Here is an 18,571-nt window from a genome sequence, read left to right on the forward strand (position 1 = left end):
CATCATTAATTTTTTTTAAAAGCTCGCCTTGTTTGATTGTATGTTTGCCGGATTCATGCAACTTTGTTATTATCATAATAATAACGCACATACTCATTATTTATAACATATCATGCATATATTATAAACAGTAAACTAAACAAGGATGATCAATCGCCCCAAAACTAATGGCCCGTGTGAGCTAAGCACGGGCCTAGGTCCAATCCTAGGGAAATGCATGGGATGCAAATGCAACTTTTACATAAGCTTCCAATATTTACATGTCTTCGATCTTCATAATCATCAAGGCCACCATCTTCCAATCTTGATCTTCCACTATACTAATATTTACAAATAAATATCCATGGAAAATAGGGATACATCTCATGGGATGGGAACGGGCCATAATCCAAGCCCACTTTATAAATTGACAATTATTACAATCATTCAACACAAAATATCCTAGCATACAGCTGGCAAATTGGGCTTGGGCTTTTGATCATCCTTCATGCATAATATCACATATCATACACCATCAATTAATTATCACAATAATCAATTGATCCAATATTATATATCTTGATCCAATCACTAACCGCCACGATTATAAACTAGATTAACAAAGTATACAAACTCCTTTGTCTACTTTCTAATTACTTTATTTATAACCGAATTTCTTGTAAATCACAATTTACTATAAATAATTCAAGTCCAACTTCAATTATTTATTTCATGAGAAAATATGTACAACTTTTGTAAATTTAAATTTAAGGGCCCAAAAAATCATTTTTCACCAAAAAACTATTTTGGCCCATTTAAATTCACAAATTGTGTTAGCTATCTAATGGCCCAAGAACTTCAAGGCCCATGACACTTTGATATTCCAAAACACTTTTGAAAACCCTAGTCGTCATCGCCGTCGCCGGATTCGGCCAACTTGCACACAAAAATTTTTTTTATTTATTTTTCAATGGGTCGTTCGGGCAGCCCCTCGAGCTGCCCTTGCTGCCCGAAATATGCCCCAAAATGGCCTCGGTTTTTGTTGCAAAAATTATCTCATGCGATTAGAAATTGTCCTCAATATAATATCATGGATTTGCTACACTAAAATTGTAATCATAGCTCATGATACCACTTGAAAGGGGATCGGTTACGGTGCCCGAATGCGCAATGGAAGTTTCAAAAATTGATTTTCAACAAGTGAAAAATGAGCACCCACTAGTAGTGTAGCAAATAACATAACACAAAATATGTCATGCATAGTGTGTTTAGAGAAGTACCTATCAATCTCAAGAGATTGATAATGGCTCCAACTAAGGTGTAAACACCTTAGCTCTTGAATGGATGACCCAATCTACAAGCATCCTTGTTCTTGAACTCTTTCCTTCAAAATTAGGTCCACCACTAACAAAGTAGAACCACTCTAATTTTGCACTAGAAAAATTACAGTACTTTTCATTGAGAAGAATAATCTTTCCTCAACAAAATGAAGAAGAAAAATGGTGGAGAATCACTTAGGAATTTCGGCCATGTCTTGTGGAAGGAGAGAAGGGGAGACTTTTCTTGGTTATGAGAAAAGGTGTTGTGTTCCAAAAGCATGCCATGCCTTGGACATTGAAAAAATTGTATCCCAACCTTTTACCTTCCCATGCATGCAATCTTATTTGGGCTTGTAATAATTACAAGACCCATGGACTTTAATTTAATTGTCTCAAACAAATTTGAGACCAATTAAACCTTACTTGATTTTACTCAAGCCCACTAGTTAAATAATTATTTCTAATTGGGCTCTACAAGGTCCAATGTTGTTTAATTAATTCAACACTTGAATTAATTTAATTATTTGGACTCTACTATGTCCACTAGTGTTTAATTAATTCAACACTTGAATTAATTTAATTTAGTCATAATAATGTTTATGAAAATCACAATTTTCAAATACATTATTTGTTTGGCCAACTTTTAATTTAGGAACACTTCCTCAAATTAAAAGTTACATTCTCCTTATAGAAGTCATTTTTTTTTATTTACGCTTATAAACTCCTTTATAAGCCGTTCAACACATTGAACTATTTTACTTCTCAATGGGATCTAAAAAGTTAGCACTTGTGTGACCCTCAATGGTTCAATGATACAACTAGCCGTGGGTTTACATCACAATGTGATTCGGGACTAAACATGTCCTTATAAAAGCATACCCCAATTGCTCCATTCTTAATTATCAACTCCTTGATAATAAGAACGTCAGAACTCAAGTCTAATAGTACCCAACCAATCATGTTAAACGCCTAGCAGCATCGCTTACATGATTCCCTAGGTATCAAATGATAGTGCATGCAAGAACCATTCAATTATGGTTAGCGTACAGTACGGTCCCTTCATCTCATATATCCCGACCGATTCGACAACTATTGGTATATCGAGAGCTGTCAAAGAATTGATACTATGTGTCATGTCGTAGTTGCATCGATGGTGTAATCTATGAAACCCCTTTCATAATTACCACCATACTCTGATCAGAGATTTCATACTACATATACATGTGATCACATAGGATATCCGTACCCGAAGGTAAGCGGTGAATCCCCGACCACTATGCATCGACTCTTATATGTTTCGACAAAATACCCAACCTTGCCACCTGATGACCCCATGAGAGTCGGTAAACAAGTCAAAATGTAACGCTAGCACATAGAGTCTCAATGTTGTCCCGGGTCATAAGGACTAATGGTATACAACCATAAACTAGGACGTTTCCACTCGAAAAGTGAGAACCACTTGGAAAGTCCTATATGGAGGGTTGTTCAGTGCGCTCTACAAGGAGCACCTATCTGCATGTTCGTACATCACAATGTCCCCTACAAATGAAACACGGTACTCACATCGCAGATACTAGTCTCGAACTCGAGCGGCCTATATCCTTCTTAGCGGCGGCTAAATCGACTAGGAACTGTTTAGAATATACAGTATTGCAAATATGACTTTCATGATACTCATCATAATATTCTTTCTACTATTTTTATATTCAAGGACTTTATCTATGCAACTAGCATGGGTATACAGATAAAGATGTGCCAAAACAATAATTTCAAATATTATTAAAATAAAGATTGTTTATACATAGAGTTTTATTGTGAACACTCGGCCTAACACTTGGCTCGACTGGGCACCTACTCTAACACATGATATATTACCCGAGGATAGAGTTCAAGCCCAGAAGATCAAAAAACAAGCTCCAAGGTTCGTTCTTTTGAATAACATCTTATACAGGAGATCATACCATGGACCTTTGTTGAAATGCTTAGCTCTGGAAGAGGTGGATTATGTCCTCCGGGAAATACATTAAGGGCGTTTCGGGGAGCATCTCGGGGGAACAACGTTGGCCCGGAAAGCAACGCTGGCTGGATTCTGGTGGCCGAGTATAAGCCAAGACTCTTCCCAAGTGGTCCGAGCATGTGAAGGGTGTCAATATCATTCGAATTTTCAAAATAATCGGCCACTTCTATGAAGCCTATTTGGGCATCTTGACTTTTCGACAAGTAGGGAATGGATATTGTGGGACCCTTCCCAGTGGGTGGAGCTCAAAAGAAGTTTCTCTTGGTTGCAGTAGACTACTTCTCCAAGTGGGTCGAGGCCGAACCTCTGCCAAAGATCACCGAGAAGGAAGTGTTTAAATTTCTCTGGAAAAACATTGTATGTCGGTTCGGGATCCCCAGGAAATTAATTTCAAACAATGGAAGGCAGTTTCAAGGGAAAAAGATAACGTCTTGGTGCCAAGAAATGAAGATCACTCAGTTTCTTACCCCCAAACAAATGTGCAGACATATGTAAACAAGGAAGGGGAGTCGGAAGGTGAATGTAAAAGAAGCGTCCTTCCCACCCCTTCTGGGAAGAAGGGATATCATCAAGGAAGCGAGCTTTTAGCCGGGCAGATAATCTCCCATCCGGCAAATGAAAAAATAATGTAAAATCAGAGGGGTGATGAGACGATTGTGCATAATAAAAAGAATATAAGTAGAAGCCATGATTCGGAAAGAATTAGGGTGAAGTGGGTTCACGGGGACACCAAAGAATTTTGGCAACCTCGATGTAGAAGGAGGGAACTGGAAAACGAATACCATTTTTAATCTGGTCCCCGAAGAAAGTATTGAAACCAGGAGGAGAGTGACCGGCCCTATCAGAGTGGCCAGGGATCAGAATAGGGTAGGAAGGTGGAATAGAGCCGAGAACATGAAGTTCTTCGTCTGCTCCCGAGGGCAAAGTGCTGCTCATTGAATCAAACCATGGAACCCCAGGAATCTCGGAGTGAGAAGGGGAGGAAGCCCGAGCTTTGCACTTGCCTTTTTTTAGAGCTCGGGACGGGCCAGAAGAGGATGTTTTAGTTGTTAATTTTTTGGGTTTTTAGGGAGGGCGAACGGAAAAATATTTTCGGGAAGGAGAAGGGGAGGAATTAGAGCGCATCGCGGTAGACTCGTAACCAGTCGAGCCTCGCGTATTTGCTCCAGAGGTGGAAGACGTAGAGTTTGACATTTTTGAAGAAAACGGGGAAGAAAAACTTACGAGATTGATCGAAGAAAGACTTATTGAAAATGGAGGTCACATCGGAACTGCAGAGCACAATACGTCAGAGATCTTTAGGAAGATTGTGGAAGAGAATTCGAAATTGTAAAAATGACAAATGAGGAGGGTTCAACGTTTTATATATGCAAAAGGAAAATGATCTCAACCGTTGATCTAAAGAGAAATCGGACGACTGGGGTGCGCCTCTAAAATTGTGTGGGAATACGAAAAAAAACATCGAAAATCGAGGCGTTTCAGACTGTTTGCCTCCTCGGAATTCAAAGCGTTTTTGGGCCGTTAAAATTTTAGAGCACACGTCATTATGACGTTAGCCCTACCAACCTAGGAATACAAAACGACAAAAATCTTTTAAAGCCCGGGAGGCATGAGGCCCCGACACTCTATCTCGGGTCCAGGAGGCATGAGGCCTCGATGCTTTTATAACAAGAGTTGATTGTCGTTCTATTGGAGCCCAAGAATGACTGATCGGGACATCGAGTATAACTCTAGCCTGACTATTCAAAGAGGAAATGGTGATACCCCCGGAAGGGCCCAGGTCATGGATGACATGTGATAGTAAATGGATGATCCGGATCAGGGTAAGCCTACAGAAAGGGCTCATGAGTAGCCGGGTAGGAGAGTGCCTGGGACATCATTTGCCAGGCAATCAGAAGCCCGAGCTCTCCGGCAAATTCTCGGATAATGACTCTCTACTCGGGATGCCTCGGTAATAGCATTGCACTCGAGTGCGAAAGCAGGTAATATATTCTCTTGATAAGCGTACCTGGCAAAATCTTACTGATTTGACGTGATGAAAAAGTCAAGACGGCTTGACAGCAAGTAGGTGGCAGCTACAAGTGGTAAGTAGGCATTGAAAACAAGGAAAAGTCATCATCTTCCTTCATATAAATAGCAGGTTTACTTTGCACTTATGCATTCAGATATATGGACATAGACACACCAGTAGCATTTATTTCTCTACGCTAGTTCTCTTCATATTCCACCTGCTGACTTAAACATCGGAGTGGCCACGCCGGACACTCCTTCCGGCGTCCATTTACAAGTTCATCTTCTTGTTTGTAGGACACGATTGTAGCCATACCACAATGATATATTCTTATCTCAAGATATACCTCCTTGCTCATTTCCCCCTTCAAACAAAACTCTATCACATTCGGTAGATTGCCCCGACTCAGCTCACCTGATTCATCTGGATCATATCATATAGCATCATGTAACTAACAAAAATCATCCTAATAAAAATGATTTTTATGACCCAAACAAAGAACAAAGTGATAAGATGATCGTGTTAGTCAATAATAAATTTCCTCGTAACTGTGTGGCAATACTCATTTTTACCTGTGGCAAGGTTGCACTTGTTAAAATATACGAAATTTTATTGTTTTTTTGCCATAAGCTTGCCCTTAAATTAATTCCTTGTGAACACGAAAGGGTTGTGCTTCTTATCACTTGTTGTCAACGAAAAAAGAGGCATATTGTTAGTTGACTTCCATGATTTTAAAAATAAAATCTCTACTTTCTTTTTGAAATGAATGTTTCCCTTTTTTTATGTTCTACGAATCTTATTTTGCATTCCACCTGACCCTAATTAAAAATATTCATATACTTCGACAAACCTTAACATATACATTAACATAATTGTAGTTCACTTTACTTTCGCTTCCAAAACTCCCACGTACTAAATTTTTTACATATGTTAGCTCAAATTTTAAACATGTTTGTCGCACTGGGTATTGATCTTTCTTTTGTTGCATGTTTATATCATTTTCTTCTTAGGTTGAATTGTGTGCCACAATATCAACTCGTACGTGCTACAGTTGCGAAAAGAAGATTGATATAAAAAATGTTTAGCTCTTCGACTCGACTCTCATATAGGTTCGCTATTGATTACATGTTTATTATTACAAGCTATTTCGTAGATCCGTGTTTCGTTCGTTTGTCTTCTACCTAAATTTAATATGTACTAGACTATTAAATTGTTTAGGCAACAAATCTTAAGATAGCAGTTCAGTTACATAGAAATTAACTAGATAAACATGATGTTTATTTTATCAAATATGCGTCCCTTGTAGCATACATTTAAGCACACCAACATGTGTATGGGAAATTGCTACTACAATAGCATATTTTAAACAACATCAAATATCAGTCGGTTTATACATAATAGAGCTGAATAAACCAACAACTGGTTGCCTTGAATGCTTTGAGTACTGCATCGATCTTGAGTTTCTTTGCCAAAAGAGCAACTAATTTGCATTGGACTTGATCTTTGTGCTGGCTAACTGGCCTAGCTGACTCAAACTTGACTCAACTTATATTGAACCGCCTAGATCATCTACTTTGATATGATATGGCAATGAAGCGGCGGTATACTACTGATGATTAAGCTCCTAATCATTCAACATTTAAGCGTAGTTGAGTTTTGTATGTTGATCAACTGAATTAGTAGGCTGGCAACTGAAATTTTGTCTACTGATCAGTTTAGCTATTCTGCTTTCAGTTTGGACTCAAAATCCTGCAAGCTGCTAAAACATCAAAATACGAAGTCGAGAGAAGTGGCTACAATGTTAGTTGCAGATACAATAATCTTCTCACGATAAACTCGTATAAATTTTTTTAGAGGATTTCGAAAATCATTTTAAATAACATTTTGAAACAAATTTAAAATATCAGTTTTCAAATGTTCTTCTTAGAACAGCTAGCTCTGATATCAATTGATGGGCTAGCTTCTGATATCAATTGATGGATCGGTTCTAACATCTACGAAGGTTCTTCAAACACAATATTCTCAATGAGCTGCAATAGCTCGTGTTCTGAGAATATAAACACCGATGGATTAGATCGAGTTTGGTTTTAATCCAAGCGAAAAATACTCGAAATAATCATTTGTTAAGAAAGCTGATTAATTTTAAAGTCTATTACCTTGTGTGAACTGAATAACTGAAATAAGGGGATCAGTTCTTGTTTGTATCAGTTCAGTTATGGTGATAACTGAACTAATATCATCTCAAACTGATCAAATTAATTTGAAAACAGTAGTTAAACAGTTAAGTACACAAGATATGTTTATGAATGTTTGGAGACTTTAACTGCTCATACGTCACCCCTTCTACCACCTCGGGTAGGATCCATTAGAAGACTTTGATTTATACAACACCTTATATCAACCCACTCAACTTAGGACTTACGCTACTGCCTAACCGAACTCCTAGCCTAAACTGAAGGCAACAACTTCCAGCCAACACTTGTTTAACGTCTATGTGTTAAAGACTACATCACAAGTTTAACGTCTTTGTACAAGAGTCACTCAGCTATTCAATATGCTTAACTCTCTGTATATATGAGTGATTGTGTGAGAACTGATCTATGAATACAACACGAAAGTGTTTTCACACACTGAGGGAATTGCGCTTCTAATCTAAGTAGATAACACGTTGAAGTGTTCTCTCAAATCTGAGCGGATTGCTTCTTGTAAGCTGATATAAGTTGAGCGTTCCCTTCTTCTTTTCTCATGACTTTCACACTCTTTTGTTGATGGTCTTGATCTTGTATTTATAGAGGCTTCGTGAATCATTCTTCAAGACTCATCAAATATGTCTGTTGCAGTTTGAATCTGTTCCTCGATATTTGTGTCTTGTCCTTTTTGACATCTATTCTGGAGGTCTTTACTTTAAGCTCTGCTGCAACATTCATTATTGTCCTTTGACTGGACAATTGCTTTCCTTAATGCACACATCTGTATTCCATTTAGATAAGCTTGTCGTTTTCTGCAAACTGGTCGGCTCCTAATTGATGTTCTGAAATGGTCAGTTGAACTGGTCTTGAACTGGTTTGGTGAAATCAGTTGCCTCGTCAGCTGAACTGATTTAACTGATTCATTTGAACTGGTCAGCTGAGCTTATACATGTCAAAACGGGCTGACGGAGCGGACCAGCCCGCAACCCGCTGCAACCCGCCATTAGGCGGGCCTCTAAATGGCCAACCCAACCCAACCCACCTTGGGCCGCGAGTTAGGCGGGCCAAACAACTTATTGCTTTTTTAAAAAATAAATACTAAACAATATTAGAATAAACATAGAAGAAAAATATATTTCAGTCAAATAGTTTCATAAAAAACTTAAAGACATTGAAAGCATACAACAATCAACATGATCCATAAAAAAATAAAATGCTTATTCTAATTCACACAAGATTTCATCGTACACATGTACTAAAAATTAACTCATGTAATATCACCAACCGTAAATACAATGAAACCTTTAAATGTGAATTCCAAATCTTTTTTAGTATAGACTTTCTCCAGTTTCTTAAGGGTTTGTCATCACATGAAAACAAAAATTAACGATCTTAAGGGTTTGTCCGCACAAGGCACCTAGCTCTTACCATCCACATTTTCTTAAAAAGTGAGAAACATTGGAAGATAACACAAAGTCGAGAAAACAGACAGTTGTAAATTTCAGAAAATATTATGTGTTCAATAATATACATGATTACTTTATTTATTATATTATTTCGATAATTCTGGATTAATTCGAGTTAAACATTAAAAAAGGAAGGAGACTGGAGAGTATAACATCTTCAAAAAAAAATAGAAGCATAGAGATTTTACCAGATTGATTGAAGTTAGGCACATGAGAAAAAATAAGGAAGAAATAAGAATTTTTATATAAAACTTAAAAATATAAAATTCGACCCTAATTTGGCGGGCCAGCCAGCAACCCAAACGAGCTCAACCCGTTTGGACCGCAACCCAAACGGGCTCAACCCGTTTGGCCCGCCTCCAAACGGGCTGCTATTTTATCAACCTAACCCGCTCAATTTTTATGGCGGGGCGGGCCGGCCCAACGGGCCTGATCCAATTTGACAAGCCTAGCTTAGCTCTTCACCAGTTGAGCACTTCATCAGCTGACCGGGCTTCTGAAGATCTTCTGCTGAACTACCTATCAGCTGGACAATCAGTTGAACTGGTCTTTGATATATCAGTTGAACTGTTCAGTTTGGACAATCAGTTGGTGTTTTCAGTTTGCATCTCGATAGCTTCAGTTTAAGCTCGGTAGCTTTCTGCGTACTTGGGTAAATTTATTATAAACAAAATAACAAGTTTTGTTAACATCAAAATCAAGATTACGAACATGAAATGTTACAACAGAAACCCTTATAGCTACTACCATGAATTAAATATGGATACTCTATTTTCGCATTTATAATAACTTTATTTATGGAGTAGATACTTGATTAGATTTTAAGATGAACATATATTGTATATCTAATTAGAGGCTGGTTATTAACTTCTCTCCATTTGAATACCAACACGATCTTTTTCCTAACTATTTTCACTTTTATAAATTCCTTGTACTTTCGTATTTTTTACTTTTTTAAGCACAATTCCAATTGAAATAATAATCGTATGACTAGGAATATAATAGAAAATAAAAAATTATTATACTCATAAATTTTATAGCTTTTAAAATTAAATTATTAAATAATACTTACACAAATATGAACGAACACGTGGTTAGTTCCTCTAAAGAAAAATATAAAGAGTAGGACTTTCATGAGACTGGTCTCACGAAACTTTATCTATGAGACGAGTTCATCCTACCGATATTCACAATAACAAGTAAAACTCTTAGAATAAAAAGTAATATTTTTTCGTGGATGCCCCAAATAAGTTATCTGTCTCACAAAATACAATCTGTGAGACAATCTCACACAAATTTTCGTCAAATATAAATAATCATACGTTGGACTACAAATCTGAATGAGATACCTCAAAGGTGTCCCTACCCAAAAGTATATATGAAAATGTATATTTTCTTTTTTTTCCGTATTTTTTTCCTTTTAATAAAAGAATCTCCCTTCGTCTTACAGCGTCGGTCATATTTGGGCACTGGTTTTCCGCAGCTATCAAATCCTCCGACCGGACGGTCCCTTTCGAAGCGAGTCGGTACACGGTTTCATATGAATTTCCGATCTCTCAAAGCCCTGTGCCCTATTACTTTACCTCGTGTTAATTCTCTGCAAGTGTAAATCTGAGAAATTTAATCGCCGCAGGGAATTTTTTTGCTGGTGTTATAGTCGGCGGAGGTCGATCACTTTGCGATTTATAGTTTGAGGTACTTGATTTCTGGTTTTTTGTTTATTTAGTGATTTTTTAGTTCTTCGGGGTCCTAATTGTTTGTGTAATTTCTGTTTTCGGTGGTTTGATTTGGGTAATTATGTGTGAATTCGGGTTTTGATTTCTTATATGGAGAAGATTTTCGAGAGTTTACTCGTCATGATTCGTTCGTGTTCGATTCTGGTATCTGTAAAGTCAATATACTGCGTTGATTAGAATTCTGAAATTAATTCTATCTTTTTAAAGAACATAATGAAACGAAGTTAGCTGTTGGTTTCCGGTGACCGGATTTTTAAGAAATTTTATCCTTTTGTTTTTAGTTGAATGGTACCGGAAATAACATAAAGTTTCATAAGAAGAACAAAAATCACCAGATCTGTAATATTAGAGAAATTTTAGAAAGAAAGATTCTTTCTTTTCTGTTGTAAATTAGTTGGCTTGTTGACATGGATAAAACCTAGGATTTCAATTTAGCAACGAGATTCTTTAATCCACACAAAGTACAAGGGAAATTCGAATTATACTTTTTTTTTCTTGTGATTTCTCTCATGCAGAGGTTATGCATAAATTTTTAAACCCTCTCATGTTATGCAGTTTTTAGAATATTTTGTTTGTTGGGTTCGGCTTGTGTAGACATATTAATTTATAACTAAACTGAATTTTTTGAGCTGTCTGAATTGTAGAGAAATACAGTATTATTGTTTCTTTTATGCATTGAAACGGTGAACAATTCATAACTAACTTCTTCATGAAATTGTAATTTGAAAATTTTTAGAAGCCCCAGCCAGTTGCGGCTAACTAAATTCCAAAAAATTGCTCCACTTCTGAAATGCCAAAAGATGGAAGGGCATCTTTTGACCGGGCTAGAGTATCTCCTTATTCTTGCAGCTTGAAGGACACAGTTTGCAACGATGGTGGAAGCTCATCGCCTCTTGTTGGGGATGAAAGAGAATGGGAAGAAGCCCGATGCCCCATTTGCATGGAGCATCCACACAATGCTGTCCTGTTACTATGTTCCTCCCAGGAGAAAGGTTGTCGCCCTTTCATGTGCGACACGAGCTACCGACACTCAAATTGCCTTGATCAATATTGAAAGTCATTTTCATCTTCAACGACGACAGGACAGAAGTCTGACCTCATTTGCCCCCTTTGTCGGGGATGTATCACAGGATGGGTTGTCAAAGAGCCTGCAAGGAGGTTCATGAACTCGAAAACAAGATGCTGTTCTCTAGAAAAATGCAATTTCAGTGGAAATTATACCGAGCTAAGGAAGCATGCTAGACTTGAACACCCCTCTGATCATCCATCAGAAACCAGTGCAATCCGGCAATCAAACTGGACAATGTTGGAGCGACAACTAGATATCAATGATTTTGAAGATGCTTGGGATGGGTGGCCTAGCTGGGATGAGTTGGGGGATGCTGATTTTTGGAGTGATGGAACCTTTTTCGATTTCCCTATGGAAGAAATGTCTGATTTTGACGATGATGTGTTTGGTAGTCTACCTCTATCCGATTCCACTTTGTTCACATCTCTGGAGACAGAGGTGAGCGATTCTGATTTCTCAGGAGAATACGACAGTCTTCATTGGAGATCAACGGCAGACAATTCAAGTCCAAGCTCTAACAATCAAAGTAACTCGTCGAGTTCAGTTCCAACATCGATGTATAACAGAGAAAATAATCCAAACCATTTCTGAGTCCAGTCAAACATCACTCAGTCAAAGAGGGAATTCCTTGTTGATTTCAAGATCAACATCGAGCTATCCCATAGAAAACAATCCAACCGTTTCAGGGTCGAATCCTAGGTCAAACAATGGAGGAGGAAATTCCTTCTCAATTTCAAGGTCACCAGCAAGGTATGACAGAGAAAACAATCGTACCAATTCAAGATCGAGATCAAGTTATGAAAGAGAGAATTACATTGCTTACTCAAGATCGAGATCAAGTTATAGAGGGGAGTCAAGAACAAGCAGTCGCCCCGGAGAAGACGCCCGTTTTGCAAGACGAGCTGGATTTAGGGACTTTCCCGCTATTTCAAGACAACGGTCGCCTTGAAGAACTATCTAAAATTGTACCAAAAATGCATCTTTTGTTGTTTCTTCGAAATGGGGTTTGAGTTCAAGATGTATTTCATTTGGACACGTGTAGCTTTTGGTTTGGTTTTTTTGATATTGAATTCCATTTGCCATTCCTGTAGTCCATTGACTTCTTTTGATTAGGGTTCGAATTTATATACTTATCAGAATCTACATCGGTCAACGGGCTCTTCCCAAGAGCCATCCGACTCAGACTCATTTTTTTTATAAGCTCATAATTTTGAAAAAAAAAACCCTATCATACAAATTGACTCGGTATAAATTGTTATTTGTGGATTTTTTCTTATTACACATCACTAAAAAAAATTAGCTAAATATAAATTTTTATTATTATTTATTGGTTTCTTGATAAATTTATTTATAAAATTTATTAATATTGGGTTTCATGATAAATTTGTTTCTAACATAAATTTATTTTTTCTAGGCCAAGTATAAACAGAAAAACAGTTCTTTATTCTCTAAATTTATTATATATTACAATAAATTGACACAATATAAAATTTATTCTCTCATATGAATTGTTGAGATGTCAAGGAAGATTTATTTTCGAAGTTGACATTTTTGAAGTGCTCCTAACAAAACAAAAAAAAATGCAATTGATGTTATGAGAACTGAATGGATGTTTTCCAAATGTTTACAATAAAATCTTGTTAACTATCCCGATTAATCGGGAGTTATATTGGCTAAATATCCTAACAAACATAGGATCATTTCTAGAAATATCCATACAAAACATATGCAAGAATTTTAGTCGAACAGAAAAAAACAAAAAATTCTTTAATATAACTTGCCAATGTCATGAATCAACCAACTTGCCTCGGCATATTCAAAAACAAAAAATTCTTTAATATAACTTGCCAATGTCATGAATCAACCAACTTGCCTCGGCATATTCAGAAAACTGAAGAGCAGAACAGCAAAATATCATTCATGTTGTGTGATTGAAACCACCTCTTTAACCAGCCCAAATGATCGAACAGTTGCAAGTTATTCTACAACGTCAGAAGTCCAATGAGATCCGCCCACAAATCAATTCTACCAGGTACAATGGTTTTGCCCTTGTAAAATCTTTAAAAGAAACAAAGCTAAAACTCATTGCGGCTGTCATTCTTTCTTGAGGCATCCAGTTTCATCAGGTTCAAGCTATGTATGCGTTTCAAAAACATCTCGTATAAAGAATTTCAAACATTTGTCCACAGTAATCCCTGTGAAATGAAGTGGGTTATTATACGGATCAAGTTGTCTATGTATGCTCAAAACCTTAAAATGTAAGATGATTCTACAATTCTGGATTCAGTGTCGGATTCAATTCTAGTTACTACTTTCTACTAACCAAAAAGAAACCGCAACTCCGTCGGTTTTAACTTCAGTGCATATTTCGAACAGAAACATGATCAGGTCTAGCTGGTGGCATTTATGGCCACACAGACGTGTATTCTTTTGGAGGTGGGATCACCTATCTTCTGTTCCAATGATATACATCAATATATGAATCAGGGTGTACCTTAACGCCATCATGAAATATTAAGCTTAAAAACAAGGAATTGAAAAAAAATTCTCACCATCACTGGAAATTTATATCATAGGGATGACTTTTATCTCTTTTGCTAGTGGAGCATAAATATCGAAGCATATACTCGTTTGAGGAACAAGTATCGGACAGATCTGTATGCAACCGAGTAATTGCGTTTTGCAAGGTTCTAAGAGCAGGTCGCAGGTTTGTGAAATTCTGCTGAATTACGGTGCCATGGAATTTGCACAGTTCCTAAAAAAAGTCAAAAAATGTCACAATTTGTTCTGCAACGCAAATTTCTGTTTCTTCATTTGCAAGATAAATATAGATCGATTAATGGTAGGTTTTGTGTAACCTGGCACCATCTAAGAATAAACTCCAAATGTGGACAATTTTCCAGAAGATCTGCCAGCGCTTCCACTAATCTCTGCAAATATTTGGCAGGGACTGACGAGGCAACATCCGATATATCTGCTGGGGCGACTGTGAGAATACACTTCTTTATTAGGGCATCTTCGTTCATACGCAGGCTGAGAAATAATGCTCTTTTCGGCTGATCATCTTTCAATGCATCATCAACTGCCTACTCAACAAAGATAGGCAGGGATCAGAAAAGTCAATGTTATGGGAGTATTTCAAAGGACCGACATGAATTGCAATTGATTTTCAGTACAATATAAAGAAATGGGACTGGATTAGAGTGCAGATTAATCTACTGGTGAGCTTTTAAAGTCACTAAGAATTCTATCCAATTCATTTTGTAGGCTATCGAATTAAAACCAAGACGTTCAACTATATTTTGATGTTCAAACAATATTTCCTTAATAGAGCTCGATGATTAAGTTTGAACAAATCGAGCTTTAATTCAAACTAGCTTGAAGTTCATTTTTCCAAATCTTGAGATCAAACTTGAATGTTAAACTAACCTGAGGAGTGACATCCATGTCAAGATCCGTGGGGTCAAATATGAAGGTATCATCCATAGAATACAGCAACACCCCTTCTGTTGTTGCTGCGGCCCAACTCCGGCCAGTTGGTGCAATTCTCAAGCATTTTGTTCGAATAACGGGTCTTCCATGGTTTGGCATCGCACCAGGTAAATCATACGCCAATCTATCTCGTGATTGCTTATGCACGCCTTCCTCTGTGTCACTATCATCATCATCAATCAAATCCAGTGGACCTGCTTCGGTCATATTTTTCGAGTTTAAGAAATCAAGAACCCCATCTAGTGATAAATTGTGTGTGATTTGGAACCTCCGCAACAGGACCTGATACGTTTATAAGTATTAAGTGTCATAATATGACTATATATTTAATAGAAAGTGCTAACTCATGTCATTTTGTTACAAATAATTTATCACAATCATGTTACTGAAAAACATAAAAGAAAATTGCAACAAAATATACTATTATCCTACAAAAGCTCCAGTAAAGCGCATGGCTTGAATTAAAACTGACCTGGTCAGCTACATCATACATACAAATGTATTTACTATTTCCCCCAGCCAATATATAGCTACCATCAGAGGAATAACACAAAGTTGTGAAGTACTTTCCGGCACTCGAGTTTGCAGCTGACCTTCGATCGGTCATCAGACGCCCACCAGCAATGTCCCTACGCCCTTCAATTGTAAACATTTCCAAGCCTTGTATAGGATCCCAAAAATGAATTTGACCATCTAGCGTGCTACAAGCCATCTGTTTACCATCAGGACTATAAACAACTGTAAGAACATCATGCGTATGATCAAATTTTTCGATTCCACCTTTTCCTTCGAAAATGTCCCACAGGCGAACAGTTTTATCCCACGAAGAGGATGCCAAAATAGCCTGCAAGGTAACTAGGAAACTTTTAATACGGATTAATAACCAACAATATATCTCGTTCTAAGCTCCAAAATGCAATCAAAGAACATTATCTATGCACATCTGAAATTTAAGATTAATGATGATCTAAATGAATCGTGACAGATGAAAAAAATGATAGGTTAGAAAAAATGTCTTTCACAAAGAATTTACCTGATTGGGAGAAAACATTAATCCATGAACAGGACCCTCGTGGCCGCTTAGAACTTCCAGTAGTCGTGCATCCTTCATGGACCAAACAAATATCTACAGGTATTTGCCAACTACCATTTTATCAGTAAAACATATAAAGTCATATGACTCGTATCATTGAAAATATCAAGTCCAAAAATAGGAGTTATCAAAACCTCAAATGAATCGAGAGTTCCAGCACAAATGATGTCACCACTCTGATCTGATGTTAAAGAAACAAACTGCTTTGTTGTAGGGGTCACAAATATTTTAAAGTTGCGATAGCGGAACAGATCATATGCACGAACAGTCCCATCCAGAGATGCACTCAGGAGGCAATTCTTGCTAGCCATGAAATGCAGCGCAGTAACAGCATTATTGTGTTCAGAAAATGTGACAAAACAGAAGCCTGATGAAACAGTCCACACCTGTACCAACAAGTTTTAAATTTCTGATTTATGTCGTGGAAATACCAGAAAATAACAATACGCAAGACAATAATTCAAAAAATATATATTAATGCCTTTGTCCTTGGGAAAAGTTGGATCTATATAAAAAGAAATAGATACAAAGACACAATGGAGCACAAACGCATAAACCGATTGGATTTCAGACCCATGCCTCATCAGCACTACTCAGTTAGCAGGAGCAATTTGTGCGCCATTTACAACAACAAAAAAATATAATTATTTATAGTCAATTGGTTGTGTTACCAACAAAATAAAAAAAACTCATGTGTCGAACTTGCCTTGATTTTGTTATCATCTGCCCCAGTAGCCAAGAGCTGCGAATCTGATGAATAAGCAAGGCAATTGACATCAAAATAATGCCCTTGTTGCTTTAGTATATAGCTCTCTGATTTCCACTCCCACACAAGCAACTGACCAAGCTTGGCACACCCGAATGTTAACCAATTTCCCAGGCCGTTGAATATAGCTGTAGTGATCTTCTCTCTCGAAACAGACAACAAATGGATGCACACAAAATCAGGCATGTGATATAGAGCAAAGACCCCATTAGAAAGCCCTACTACCACCATATCAAGCCCCCGATGATAATCGCACGATGTTACCTTTGCAGGAGCCTGCATTAGATAATCCTTTTTCATCAGTTCCCATTTCATTTTATGCAATAAAACCCCATTTTCTCCATCAAATTCATCGTCTTTCCCATCAGTTTCTTTCCTTTTCTTCAAAATTGTATCATTCCCACTTGCCGAATTCTGCTCCTGCCTCTGCTCTGGTGTCCCTGGAGAATCCAGCTCTGCTTCACTAAATCCCCATCTAAAAACCGCTCCATCCCGTGATAAGCTATAAACACTAGCTATTCCATTTGTTTTCTTATCTACTCCAAAGAATGCACCCACAATGATATCCCTATGACCTAAAAACAAAAACGGCTTCTTAGAGTCACTCTTCTTCACCTTTTCCAAACAAAAAAGTCTCAAAGTCAAATCTTTGGACCCAACAATTACGTAATCCGAGTCAGGGCTCCAATCCAGACACGTAATTATATCATTACAATCTGCAAATGTTCGAATCAACTCGAATGGGAAAAATTCCTTCTTAAAACCAGGAGACCGCCATATCTGGAGTAGCTTTCCCGCAGATACAGCTATGAATCGTCCGTCAGGGCTGAATTTCACAACGTATATTCGGTGTTTGAAAGATAGGCGATGAAGAACAACCCGGCGGGAGAGGTTTATAAAGAAGCAGCGGTTGTTCTCGTCGACGGTGAATACGAACACACCATCCGATGAGGCCGCGATGAGGCGTAGGTTGGTGGAGGCCTGACAAGGGAGGGTTATGATCTCGGATTTCAAGAGGTCTGTGACGGAGATTCGGTTACCAACCGGTGAGATGAGCAAGGTGTTGTTCACGACGACGACGTTTCCACCGCGGTAGGGAGCGCCAATTAGGTTTTGGAACCTGTAATTCATGTCTCACTCACTGAGGATTCAACGAATTTGGAAAGGGTTTTATACTCTTAAGCCCTAATCTCTCAGCTGCAGTTCGACCCCAACAAAAAAAAAAAAAAAAAAAAAGCGTGCTTGTCGAAATGCGCCATTTAAATCAATTTTTTTTATTAAAAAAAAATTGACTAACTTACCAACTTAATGGTTTTTTCTCCTTGCATGCTAAGTTGCTAACGAGGCTACGATATTCACCGGTTGGTTCGATTCAGTTTACATAATTTTATTTCGATTTTTGGATTTTCAGGTTAAAAGTATATAAATTGATAA

At 37.5% G+C, this 18,571-nt stretch overlaps 1 protein-coding gene across 6 annotated transcripts; it reads right to left on the reverse strand.

The window, feature by feature from the left end:
* Positions 1-13,945: 13,945 nt before the first annotated feature.
* On the reverse strand, positions 13,946-18,352 carry LOC142541013 (periodic tryptophan protein 2-like). Of its 6 annotated transcripts, none has more exons than XR_012819204.1 (8): positions 17,078-18,350; positions 16,506-16,757; positions 16,312-16,404; positions 15,751-16,122; positions 15,216-15,560; positions 14,645-14,872; positions 14,110-14,541; positions 13,946-13,981 (listed from the first exon to the last, which is right to left on the reverse strand). XR_012819204.1 is itself a non-coding variant. In XM_075647550.1 (8 exons), the coding sequence occupies exons 1-7, from the start codon at positions 18,266-18,268 to the stop codon at positions 14,341-14,343; spliced, it is 2,682 nt and encodes an 893-aa protein (XP_075503665.1). In that variant the 5' UTR covers positions 18,269-18,350; the 3' UTR covers positions 13,946-13,981; positions 14,339-14,340. The 6 variants fall into 6 exon arrangements, 5 of the variants coding, with proteins under 5 accessions (XP_075503665.1, XP_075503666.1, XP_075503663.1 ...); XM_075647550.1 differs by having other exon boundaries at positions 14,339-14,541; XM_075647551.1 differs by having other exon boundaries at positions 13,946-14,236; positions 14,339-14,541.
* Positions 18,353-18,571: the final 219 nt, after the last annotated feature.

The sequence above is a fragment of the Primulina tabacum genome, chromosome 3, assembly GCF_025594145.1.
Source record: "Primulina tabacum isolate GXHZ01 chromosome 3, ASM2559414v2, whole genome shotgun sequence".
NCBI classification, from domain to species: domain Eukaryota; kingdom Viridiplantae; phylum Streptophyta; class Magnoliopsida; order Lamiales; family Gesneriaceae; genus Primulina; species Primulina tabacum.

Coding starts and splice junctions, on each gene's coding strand:
- LOC142541013 (XM_075647550.1), bottom strand. CDS start 18,268: ATGAATTACAGGTTCCAAAACCTAATTGGCGCTCCCTACCGCGGTGGA. Junction 16,758..17,077: donor CAGATGATAACAAAATCAAG/GCAAGTTCGACA, acceptor TTGTTGGTACAG/GTGTGGACTGTTTCATCAGG. Junction 14,873..15,215: donor ACATGGATGTCACTCCTCAG/GTTAGTTTAACA, acceptor TTTGTTGAGTAG/GCAGTTGATGATGCATTGAA.